The 12,684-nt window shown below is 35.6% G+C and overlaps 1 protein-coding gene across 1 annotated transcript; it reads right to left on the bottom strand.

Moving 5' to 3' along the window:
* Positions 1–1,003: 1,003 nt before the first annotated feature.
* On the bottom strand, positions 1,004–2,939 carry six6b (SIX homeobox 6b). Its single transcript, XM_060865024.1, has 2 exons — positions 2,368–2,939; positions 1,004–1,160 (listed from the first exon to the last, which is right to left on the bottom strand). Exons 1-2 carry the CDS (start codon positions 2,937–2,939, stop codon positions 1,004–1,006), a joined length of 729 nt encoding a protein of 242 aa, XP_060721007.1.
* Between the last annotated feature and the right edge of the window lie 9,745 nt (positions 2,940–12,684).

Raw genomic sequence — 12,684 nt, 5'->3', positions numbered from 1 at the left:
TTTACAATTAAATTTGGGTGATTATACATGCTCCACCTAACCGGATAATAATAACAACAAAACAAAACAAAACAAAAAAAGAAAAAAACAGAAAAAAGCTAAATACGTGGCTTTGTTTTGTTCTCATAATTTAAGGGAGGAAAGCAGCAGCAGCAGCAGCAGCAGTATTAGTAATAATAATAATAATAATAATAATAATAATAATAATAATAATGATTATGATTATTATTATTATTAGTATTGTTATTATTATTATTATTATTATTATTATTATTATTATTATTATTATTATTTCAGGTTCTTAATAATAATAATAATAATAATAATAATAATAATAATAATAATAATAATCTGGAGTATTAATGACAATAAGTTTTTGTTCATCAAACATTTTATTAACTTAACGTCCTTAGTTAAATCAAACATACGTCCACTATTTCATCGCGCTCTAAAAGCCCAAAGATTTACACCAAAAACGATCGGACTTGAAATAAGAAAGCAAATCAACGTTTCTATTAGAGCCACGAATTTTAATACGTAAACATCTTAGAAAAAAATGTCGACTCAACATGAAGTCCTTCTGAAAGCAAACAAAAAAGGTTGTTGTTTTGTGGTGTTCATATTTCTCCCATGTATCCGATTTCGATTACTGTCATTTGAATACGAACAAGAGGATCTCTCTCTCTCTCTCTCTCTCTCTCTCTCTCTCTCTCTCTCTCTCTCTCTCTCTCTCTCTCTCTCTCTCTTTCTCTATTCCCGCGGATCTCTTCGTGTATTTCACACTTGGTTATGGAAAAGATGATAAATACATTTTTAAAGATAGAGCATTCCGTTTATCTCTGGCTCTTTTGAAAGCCATCCAATAATAACAAAAACATAGCCTTTAATACGTTAAGGCAGGCACCGATGTGCTTGTTTGTCTTGATGATTGTCTGTCTCCAATTCCTTCGTTAATGTGTTAATTTTTGCGTCTTGCTCCCGCGGGGAGGCTCCTGCCGCGGCGTTAGATGTCACATTCGCTGTCACTCGACGTGATGGAGATGGCGGAAGCAGCAGCTTGGCTTGACAGACCGGCTTCCGGGCTGGACGCGTTACCGAGCCGATCCGCTGCGCCGTCCTCCGCCGTAACCGAGCCGTTAGTCAACACCTGCTGTTGTAACCTTTTCGGGGGAAACAAGAAAGGTTCGGATTTGTGCCTGTGCTCGCGAACAACTCTTTAAAACAGTGCACACTGCAAGACGTGTTTCATTTTGTTAATGCGTCAATAGGTTCATTTTTAAGCATGTTTGTGTTAACACAAGATAACGCAGAATGATATGAGACAAAATAAATCGTAGAGCTGGCGGGATGCCCCGGAAGAACTCCGTGTATCATAGCAAGAGCATGAGAGAAATTTCAGCAGCTATTTATTTAATATCTGTATGATATTTCTTCAGTATACTTATACAGAGGAATGTCAGGAGTTCATCAATTTAACACGTTCATCGATTGAATTAGGGGATTTTACTACTATTGGAGTGTGGCGGAATTATAAATATATATATATATATATATATATATATATATATATATATATATATATATATATATATATATATATATATATACATATATATATATGTATGTATGTATGTATATATATATATATATATATATATATATATATATATATATATATATATATATATATATATATAATATTTTGCATTACTGCCTGCGTTAAGCCACAAAAGATTCGGGTGGAATTTGATTGATATGGAACAAAGAAAACAAGCATAATGTAAAACAAAACAAACGTGTAGAGCCTCAGTAAGATTCATTTCTGTGTTTCTATGTCGAAACCTAACTGTCGAAATCGTAGACTACACCTTGGCAGCAGTGAACTAACATCTGAATATTTATGCATTGAATGCTATAATAAATAAGCTGTCTGCCATATTTAGATGTTTCTGTTCCGGCCTTTTTAATTTTGTAATTCCACCAAATACTGCAATAGGCTGAACTTTCGTCATGCTATCAATCATTTAATCAGGTTATTAAATAACATTTATTTTGTTTTAAATAGCAACAACATTGTCTCTAGTTTAAAACATCACAAGTCCTACTGGATACTGATTATTAAACAGGGTTTCACTGGTACTACTACTACTACTACTACTACTTATAATAATAATAATAATAATAATAATAATAATAATAATAATAATAATAATAATAATAATAGTAGTAGTAGTAGTAGTAGTAGTAGTAGGTGTAGGCAAGCATTTCAGTTGTATACATTTAGAGTTTAAACCATTTTAATCCTGGTCTAATATGTCTGCACAAGAGGCATGTGCTTATTTATTCATAGTTCATAGAAAAACACACCTGTTCTTCGCGGCTGCTGCTCTGTCCCTTTGTCTTCGGTTTTTAAACCAGTTGCCCACTTGAGTAGGAGTAAGTCCAGTGGCTTGTGCAAGCTCCCTCTTTTTGCTGGGGTTGGGATAAGGGTCCTGCAGATACCATTCCCGCAGCAAATGTCTGGTCCTTTCTTTGAAGCAGTGCGTCTTTTGTTCTCCGTCCCAAATAGTTTTGGGGAGTGGAAACTTCTTCCGCACCCTGTATTTGTCTACCGGCCCTAGCGGGCGGCCCCGGAGCTTTTCCGCTTCCCGGTAGTGCGACTCAAGCCACAGCGCTTGCAATTTCGAATGAGAGTCTTTGGTGAATTTGTGGTTCTCCACGATGTGGTAAAGCTCGCGGAAGTTGCCAGTGTGGAAGGCCACGATGGCGCGCGCTCGCAGCACCGACTCGTTCCGGTTTAGTACCTCACAGGCAGCGGGCGCCACAGGCAGCGACCACAGGAACCGACCGAGGCGCTCGATGTCGCCGCTTTCCTCCAGAGTCTCACACACCCCCGCTACTTGCTGGGGGCTGAAATTCAGCATTGGCAACTGAAACATGAAGGCTGCACTTTTTCCCCCGCCTCGAGGTGCTCCGTCTTTCGTTATGATGACTCTCCGTCTCACTCCCTCTCGAATGCAGACAGGCAGAAAAGCAATGGCGGAGAAAGGAGGCGAACCGTTAGATGATGCTCAGGAGAAATGGATGGTGCCACACTTGGCCGACTGTCTAAGCCTCGAAAGGCGATATAGAGAGCTGGGGTGAGCGAGAATATAGCGCAAGAGCGGCGATATTTTTGAGGAGGGAGAAAAAGACGCTCTGTCCTTGTCTGATTTTCTATTGGACCTGGCAGATTGATTGCGTAGTTGCCATGAATTCCTGTCAATCACTGTCAAGCTGTGCCAATCACGTGGAATGGGGTGCAAATAGATTTCAGCACCTTTCAGCACCTCCCAGTGCGTTTTTGCATTCCTGGCCAATCTTAATTTTGTGTACATTTCTTCATTTCATTGCGTTGTGTTCTGGTGTTGCCTCTACAAGGTTTATGTAATAACTTCTGTACTGAATATTGCAGATAACTGTCTTCGGAATAAATCTAGTTTAATCCACAGAACAGCCTGTCTGTCAAAAGCAGATCTCAGATGTCACACATGGTCTTTATCACAACATGGCCCAATACACATGTGAGACGACAGAGAGACTGTTCCTTTTGCAGTTCATATCTCATACGTTTGTAGAAAGCACGTCCAAAAAAATGGGCAGATGATAATGAACCAGATAATAAACACATGAAAAGTAAGACGTAAATTTGACGATATAGAAGAACAAATCAAGGGTCGCTCAATTATGAATTAATCTAAAACGGAGAGGCTCAAACTCAATGCCCAGCCAGATTTAAAGCACACTGGATAGAATCGTGCGTGAAATACAGTTGGTATAGCTATATATTGATAATCTAGGCCTACAACACCTGGTCATACACTACTGGCAATTAATTTCAGTCGATCTGCATTTACATTTACATCCTTTTGGTTTTGATTGTTAGGAAAATATATGAATATCCACATTCCCTAGTGCTAGTTCACACTGTGCATGAGAGTTTGCAGAATGGTGCAGACGTTCTGTTAAATGATAGAACTATATATAATGAGAAAATCGTGTAAGGTCCAGCTCGTCGTGTGAGAATGCCGTAAAACGGGTGGACAGCCGCAGTTTAGTGTCAGCCACAGTTCGCTTTGTGACCGAGAGGAGACGGTAAGGAACACGGCGGATAGATAGCGCAGATGGTTTGAAGTGTCGGGTCAGATTATTTCACGGCTGGCTACAGTAGAAAGTTCATTCTAACGGAAAGCCCCTGATACTGTGGTTGCGGATAAACAGAGTTCAGCTAAAGAAAAACCTCGGGCCCTTTCTGTATGATGAATGAGCCTCATATTCATCTCTACACGTTTGTTTTGTTTTACATTATGCTTGTTTTCTTTGTTCCAGATCAATCAAATTCCAGCCGAATCTTTTGCAGCTTAACGCAGGCAGTAATGCACACACACACACACACACACACACACACACACACACACACACACACACACACACACACTATGTGTATATATATATATATATATATATATATATATATATATATATATATATATATATATATATATATATATATACACACATAAATATTTACATATTATATAACAGCACTCGTACAACAACAAAAACAACAACAGCAGTAATAATAATAATAACAATAATATTAAATGTTATTATTGTTATTATTATTATTATTATTATTATTATTATTATTATTATTATTATCATTACTATTATTATTAGTAATGTATTATAAAATAGTATTGTATTAATATATTGTGATAATATAATAGTAGTTATACAAGTAGTATTAAAGAGTATTATGTTATTGTTTTTATTTAAAATGCTATTTTTCTTATTATTATTTTATATAACATGATAATTATAATTATAAAGAAAAAAATACATATGCTCAGACATCTGTTTAAAACTACTATGGTTATATACAATGCAAAAACACCAAATCCTATGTACAATCATTAATGTGTTTTCAGGGACAACTTAATATCATACATTTATTGTCTTACATTTAGCGTCAAGATTATGGCCCAACAAGACGATATACAATCGAAATGAAACTGTCTAATGCTTTGATAAATAACTGATTTCAAGTGCATTCTACAAATTAAACCTAGACTGTATGACCGAACAAAACGTTAATGTAATAAATATAGTGATGTTTCATGTGATGTCTTGTAGATACATTTAAAATATCCATTGTGTCACTCCTAAGGATAAAAGAATAAAAGCACAGCAATCTTGTAACAAAAATGATTAGGCTATTGTGGGCAATCCCTCCTCCCTAATTTCAACAACAGCTAATCAAATGCTATTTTTGTCTTTTTTTTTGGTCATGGAGGCTTTTTAATCGCCTAGAGTGAATAGAAAGCTCATCTGTTAATCACAGCCTAATACTCAAACGCGAATGAAATAATTCTAGCCTTAGAATAATCGACAGTGGCTCGAGACCTATTATTTTGTCATTGTCATAAGCTTTCTGCTCCCAGGGGACCAAAGACGAAAAGCCCAAGGTCATTCATTAGAGTAGAACTAATGTATGAATGTGCTTTAGAAACACAGCAACTTTAAAACAGAACTTTTTTTTATATCTAAACGCAGAGTTGGCTGCAAATAAAACCGGGGTATAAATAAATAAATAAATAAATGTTTAATGTAGGTTTATATGAAATTAAATTAAAAGTGTTATTGCTGCTTTGTAATTTCCTCTGGACACAAATTATCCGAAAACATTAGATGCTTTAGGTAGCTGCAAAAATCAGGAAGTAAGTTAATACCATTCATTCATTCATTCATTCATTCAGTCGTTCATTTAGTCGTTCATTCGTTTGTCCAGAATGCACATTATCACGCGACTTGAGAATAATACACAGGATGGACTGAACAAATCATCACTGAATGTATCAACAACATCAGGAGTCTTTTTCTCCTTTCGCTTTCCTCTAAGGTTCCACGATGAATCAGTTGCTAGAAGCAAGTTACCGTAAATAATAGCACATACCCGACTCTCCAAAGTCGTGAATGCTACCCGGATTTTCCTCTCTAGGCCAACAAGGTGCCATGATTCCTCTCCAAACACAAGCATGTTAGTGAGCTTCTCGGGATTAGAGGATCATTTGAGAAATTTGTTTCCTTTGTGCTTGACAATCACTTTTTGTCCTCAAGCTAAGCCTTTTCCCCGACACAAAAAAAGTCAGAACTCGAAGACAAATTCAGTAAGATGTTTACCACAGTTATCATAATTGAAAGCTAAGAGTGTTATTTATCTATCAGGGTTGGTGATACAGCTGCATATGAATCATTTCATATATCATATGTCTAATAGGACCTGGGATAATTTAGAATTCTGCTCCATTTGATGCAAAAACAATTTTGTATTCATTAAGAAAGCAGCAAAATATAGATGTTTAAAAGCAATAGATAGATGTCTAAAACAGCTTTTCATGATGAATGAATGAATGAATGAATGAATGAATGGAATAATTAATGAAAGTCAGTTTTCCCATATTTAATTAAAGTACTACTACCATTATTATTATTATTATTATTATTATTATTATTATTATTATTATTATTATTATTATTATTATAAAACCAAAATGGGATATTTTCAGTTTATAGTATGCCTATATTTCAGAGAAGACAAACGTCCACGTTTGTTTCCAACACAGTAAATATTTACAAGTAGCTACTTAATCTAGAACCGGTTCAAACATTGGTCTGCTAAAAAGAATGAGATCTGTCATTCTTTCAAAAAGTTCAAAAACTTGGTTAATATTTTGTTTAAACTTAGACTGTAAAAACAATAACTTGAAATTGCTCACCTTAAAAAGATTCTGAATTCAATTGAATAAAAATTTTATTGCACTGTAAACTATGTCAAGCTAATTGTTTCAATGTGCTTTATTCAGTTTCTTGTTAAAAGCTGACCTCAATACATAATCTATGTTGGGGGGGGGGGGGTATGGGGGTGGGCGTTATCATTTTCACATTTTCCTGCACACATGAATATCTAAACCTAACCTTCATAGTTGTTGGTTTTTCAGATGACCATAATCAGATTCCAATAGTAGCAGACATGGTATGAAGCATAAACCTTCAAAGAAAAAAATAATATAATAAATTATGAATATATATAAATAAAATAAAAATTCCAATTCAAAAAACAATGATAAATGTAATGAGAAACTTAACGAGCGATTAATGCTATTTTCTCTGAAACCTACATTTGTCTGAATTATACACGCTATGAAGGCCACTGCAATACATGCAAACAAACTGTCATTAAAAAAAATCTTCACAAACTCACAAAAGGGTTAAAAACAAACTAACAAAAAGCATTACACATGCAATGGATATACAAATCTCTCTAAGCATCTAAAATGGCCATTAACAGCAATCTATGTCATAATAAGGTTTCAGTAGTCTGCAACATTTGACACTTTACCAGGAAATAAACACTTAACCAGCCTTCCAAACCCTTCCCATGCACAGTGAGAAGTAGGAAAAGAAGAACCAAGAGCTTGCAGTTTCAGGATTAAATGGTTGAATAGATCTTTGGCACGATAAATGTTGGAGAACACTTCAATTTTAACGAATGGATGTTTAAAGCGATAACATGCACAAAAGAAGCCTTTTTAGAATGTGTACCATAAATTGCATAGCTTGAACTTTTCCAAAGGTCACTGGAAACATGGCCAGATTATTCTGGCTAAGCACTTTATCTGTGTGTTTGGAAGAAATGTGGACTGCATTCAAGAAAAAGCATTTGATATCGAGTGTAAAATATGAAGGTGAATGACTTGATTTTGGGGCTGTTTTTTCATTAGTGGTACAGAAGCTCTTGCAAAGATTGAAAACATCATAAATAATCACTATGTTCCAGGATATATTGTAACCCATGGTTACAAGCAGGTTGAAACTTGTGTATGTATATCTGTATCTTTCAACATGATTTTCAACATGACCCAAAGACACATCCTGTACACAAATGAATAGAATATTTTTCAAATTTTGAAAGCAGTTTTGCAGAAAGCTAAAGCTGCAAAGTATGTTGGACTTTTTCTATTGATGTTGCTATAGTTGTTTTGAATTTTTTATGGAGTCAGAGAGTCAAAAATATTCTACAATAAGATGAATATTGAAACTGTTGAGCTGCTGTGAGTCCCCATTTCTTGTGACATGAAGGTGCCTGAATATACTATGACAGATCCAGCAGAGTCAGCAGCCAATCAGGGAAGTAAAAAATAATATATTAAGATTTTTACCGTTCCCTTTGTTTTGGTGTGAAGCTAGTTAATGATAACTAAGCCAATTCATTATAGAGTTTATATCACAACCCAGCTGACCCAAGTTATTAAGTGTGGCACATGATATAAGGCTAGTAAATACTGGAAGGTGTTCATGTTTCTCTCCACATATTTTCACAGATATAGTTCAAATGGGAATGGCAAGGCACTGTATAGTTCCTCTGTCATACATAGAATATCCCACAGGCCAGACATGTAAAGAATATGAAAGATTGTTGTCACGTGTAGAGAATAACATCTACTTTCCAGATATTACTGCATCTTCTTTAATGCTGCTGTGGGTCTCTACAGCCTCCCTGGTAAGTTTTTGTCTTGTCTTTTGAACTTTCTTGGGAGGTCACTGTGGTGCTCTATTTTTTTTTGTTTGTAGATGATGTTCTTTAAAGTCGTCTATGGTACCCTTTTTAGAAATTCTTTTATACCTCTCCTGATCAATACTTTTCAGCAATTTTGAACAAGAGACTCTACATGCTTTTTAAGAAGAACCTTGTTTTAAGCAGTTGGATGTAGAAAATCTTACAGAAACAGCTGATCTGGCGTTAATAGCAATAATTTTCTTGACAGCTGTATGCTTTTGAACATGAAATTGAACGTGATTGGTGAAAAGGGTGTGCACATTTTTAAGGGTTTTGTACATTTTAAAAAAAATTTTCTCTAAAATGTTTGTTTTCCACATTATTTTTATGGAAAAAGTTCCAACATGATTGTAAGAGAGGCGCTGTGTAGGTCAAGTTTGTCCTCTAAATTAAGAGTAAGTATATAGTTAAGAGAATCATGTGCGAAAGCAGGGTACACGAGGAAGTGCAAGTTGCAGCACCGCATCAGCTAAACAAAACACAAACCCTTGGCAAGGCGTAAACCAAATATTTATGTTACACCGCTCTGTATTGCTAGACAAAAAGGCTTTTTGCTGGTGAAAGTAGTAGTGATTGGGTGGCATGATGTGGGACCAACTATGTGGGAGCTTCAGAGCATTCATATTTAACACAAAAACGTAAAATTTGTGGTGGCAGCAGTGTCTCGCTGATGACCCAATTTATTTTTTTGTGAAATCAGATCTCGTTCTGTTAAAGAACTCTGAACTGCAGAGTTTTTTAAGTAATGTTGCGTATAAAGGGCTTATGCACACACACACACACACACACACACACACACACACACACACACACACACACACACACACATATGCCAAATACACAGTACACCCTCTTTCAATTTTGTTTTTATTTAGCAGGTCCTCACCAATTTCTATTGGTGATAAAATAAATTCAGGAGACTAAAAAATATTTCAACTATTTTGAACTACTCGTTGAATTACTCGTTGAACAACTAGTTGAACTTTCAACTACTTTGTTCTAGCATTAGTCCATATGCCACCTTTTCTGCACTGTAGATTGAAGCAGCACATTGAATCCTAATTTTGGGTTCAGTTTGTCCTTTTTTACCTGCATGTTTTACTCACTTTACTTATCCTCAGTTTTGTTGTCCCTAGGCATTTATATGTGACATGCTATGTCCTAGTTTTTAATTTTCCTTTTTATAATTTTCAATGCTTTTGACATTTGTCTGGTATTTCATGCTTGTGAAACTGAATGATTTCGAGTGTTTGTTTTAACTTAGTTTGACTGTGATTTTTTAGCTCTTTTGCTTGCATATACAGCTTATTCAGGTACATTACATCTAAATTTGCTCTAAACTATAATTGTCCCTTCTTATCACACAAACCTTTTATAGCTACTGAAAGTAATAGTAAGGGCAAACTTACATAGCAGTGCTGGCAGTGATGGTCACTGCTGATAACAATATTATGGTACACTAGGCAGAGATGGTATGTGTTCACTGACACCTTGTCTCTTGTTTCAGTGATCAGTGAAATGTGATTGAAAATGCTTATTGTGCAGTAAAATCATATTTATCCTGCTGATTCATGGTAATAACATTTATGCATAGGGAGAAGGAGAAAAAAACTGTGTATGTGCCCTGAATGTGTTTACTTATATTTTAGGTTTCCAGGTTTGTATTTGAATTCATGTGCATTTAACCGAAATCATTGCAGTGGGCACAGAGAAAAACATTCAAATTCATTAACTGCTCATTCTGTTCAATTTATAAATATCTGTGTCAGAGAGAGCTTTGCTTGATAGTAGTTTGTATGTGTGCAAATGTGTTGTAACCAAGTCTAGCATTGACACTCTGAAAGCATGGGAAAAAAACAGGTTTTAGTCATATTTCTATAAGTACGTCTAGAAATGTTTTACTTTATAGCTTATGTTGTGGTAACTTGACCCTTAGGCATGATGACACCCCTGACAGCTTAGATCCACACAGACTATGCAGTGTTGCTGTGAGACTACATAATTACATTACAACATTGACTAGAAGGATCTTGGCATAACCTGATCCTGTGTGTGAGACAAATTAGTTGCTATGCAATTTCAGGCCACTGTGTCAACAATTTCAAGTAGAGATGGAGAGCACTGCTTTCTGATTTGAAAACTGGTCTTACATAAAGATTATTTACATTAGCGCTTGGTGACAGGAGATTACAGAGACTTCACTGTTTCCTTGCCTATCTATTCGTATAATGAGAAGTGTTTTATTATGCATTGCAGGTTGGAGAGTTAGTGGGTTTCTAATGCTGGGTCAGCATTGTAATCCACACCTCACGAGGTTAAAACAGCCCATGCTGCGCTGATCAATATTGTAACTAGGAGAGGCTTTCCAGTTTAATCCACATTGGGTTATTTTTAGCCCAGGTTTTGTAATGTGTATAACAAAAAGTAAAAATTGAAAAGTAGCAGAATAGACACAGGCATATCAAGTGTCCCTTGTGCAGCTGGCCAACCACATAGCCAATCTATAATAGACATTATTATGAATAATAGCCTTTCCAAGCAGGTGAATTTTAAAGAACTCTCAATTCATGGATAGGCTAACAAGCAGTTACAAGACATTCCCTACTGAAGTAGTGCTCTAAAGTAGATACTTTAGAATTTCACATTTCCAGCACAATGATGACTCACAGAGAAAATGTGCAAAAAAAAAAAAAAAAAACCTGAAATAAATAAATCTCATCTCACAAACATCTCAGCCTAAAGAAAGAAAAGAAGAAAAAAAAAACAACAACACAAATACACACACAATACAATCTTTTCTTCAGAATGTGGATCTCCTTCTACAATGTCTTTTTTCCATGTATGATATGTATGATTAATATGTCAGATAGGACTGTTGCCAAGGTGGTATGTTCGGATCTTGAGCTGATGAATAATGGAGGGAGCAGCGGCTCCCATGCATGTTTCATAATGCCTGCTCTCTATGTCTGTGCTTAGGGACTGGCAGACCCAGTGAGTGTCAGCTTGTCATACAGAGCGGATGAGTACACTCTAATTTCTGCTTGAAAAAGCATAACTCCATTTCTGCTTTCACAAGCATATAGAAGCCTGATTTGGTTCTACCTGGTTCTGTACTATAAATCTGCTTGCTAGACTTTTTTCCTTGTGTCATGGTTTTAATGAGGCCAGACATCAAACTATTACACTTATATGGGAGGATTATCATCTGGATTCTATTATCACTAAAAAGCGCAGGGAACTCAAGCATCAGGTTTTGCTAATGTATGTACAGATACTGACACAATGAAAATGAATATAAACAAAGCTAAGATTTTCCCCGCACGACAATCTCTGAAGTTTAGACCATGATGTGAAAAGAAAAAAAAAAACATCCTGCAGTGTTTCGGCAGAAGAACTGCAGAATGAAACACCTTGTTGTTAAGAAAGAGATCAGAGAACAATGACCAAACTTGTTTGAGCTGACACGATGTCTGTAGTAGAAGTCTAAAGTAACTTAAATAAGAATTATAATCATCCATGATGTCTTTTTTCACAATATAATATTGACAGAATAACAATTGCTTAGATTTCTGCTACTAGGTAATCAAGACTATCAATATGACAGATTAATAAATGATTGCTTCTACTTTCTTATAAACAACAATGCCTGTATTTTCAGGAATACCGATGACTCACAAACATTTTTAAGATTCATACATGAGGATTAAAGGTGGCAATGGCCACTACATAAACTGGGTCTCAGCCAACTCATTAAGTACGGCTGTTTGAAGGGCCAGGATTAGTGTCACTGAAATGAGAAAATAGTCTGACTTGGTCACGCGACAATCCACTGGCAAAGCCAATTAGCAAGTAGATAGTAAGAAGTAAAAAGTCTTTAGTCTGAAGTTAGGAAATTTATAGGAACAGGCACCAAGCATGGAGGTGTTCAGTTAGAAGCAGCTTCAATTAAAAATAGTAGAAAGAAAAAAAATTGAGGGTTTTGCCAGGATTTTAGCCTTTTATATTCATGAAAACAGATTCTTAAA

Source organism: Tachysurus vachellii, chromosome 3 (genome assembly GCF_030014155.1).
Source record: "Tachysurus vachellii isolate PV-2020 chromosome 3, HZAU_Pvac_v1, whole genome shotgun sequence".
Taxonomy (NCBI): Eukaryota; Metazoa; Chordata; class Actinopteri; order Siluriformes; family Bagridae; genus Tachysurus; species Tachysurus vachellii.
The sequence above is the reverse complement of the archived record's forward strand: the minus strand, read 5'-3'. Positions and strand labels throughout refer to the sequence as shown.

Coding starts and splice junctions, on each gene's coding strand:
- six6b (XM_060865024.1), bottom strand. CDS start 2,939: ATGTTTCAGTTGCCAATGCTGAATTTCAGCCCCCAGCAAGTAGCGGGG. Junction 1,161..2,367: donor GCAGCAGCCGCGAAGAACAG/GTGTGTTTTTCT, acceptor TCCCCCGAAAAG/GTTACAACAGCAGGTGTTGA.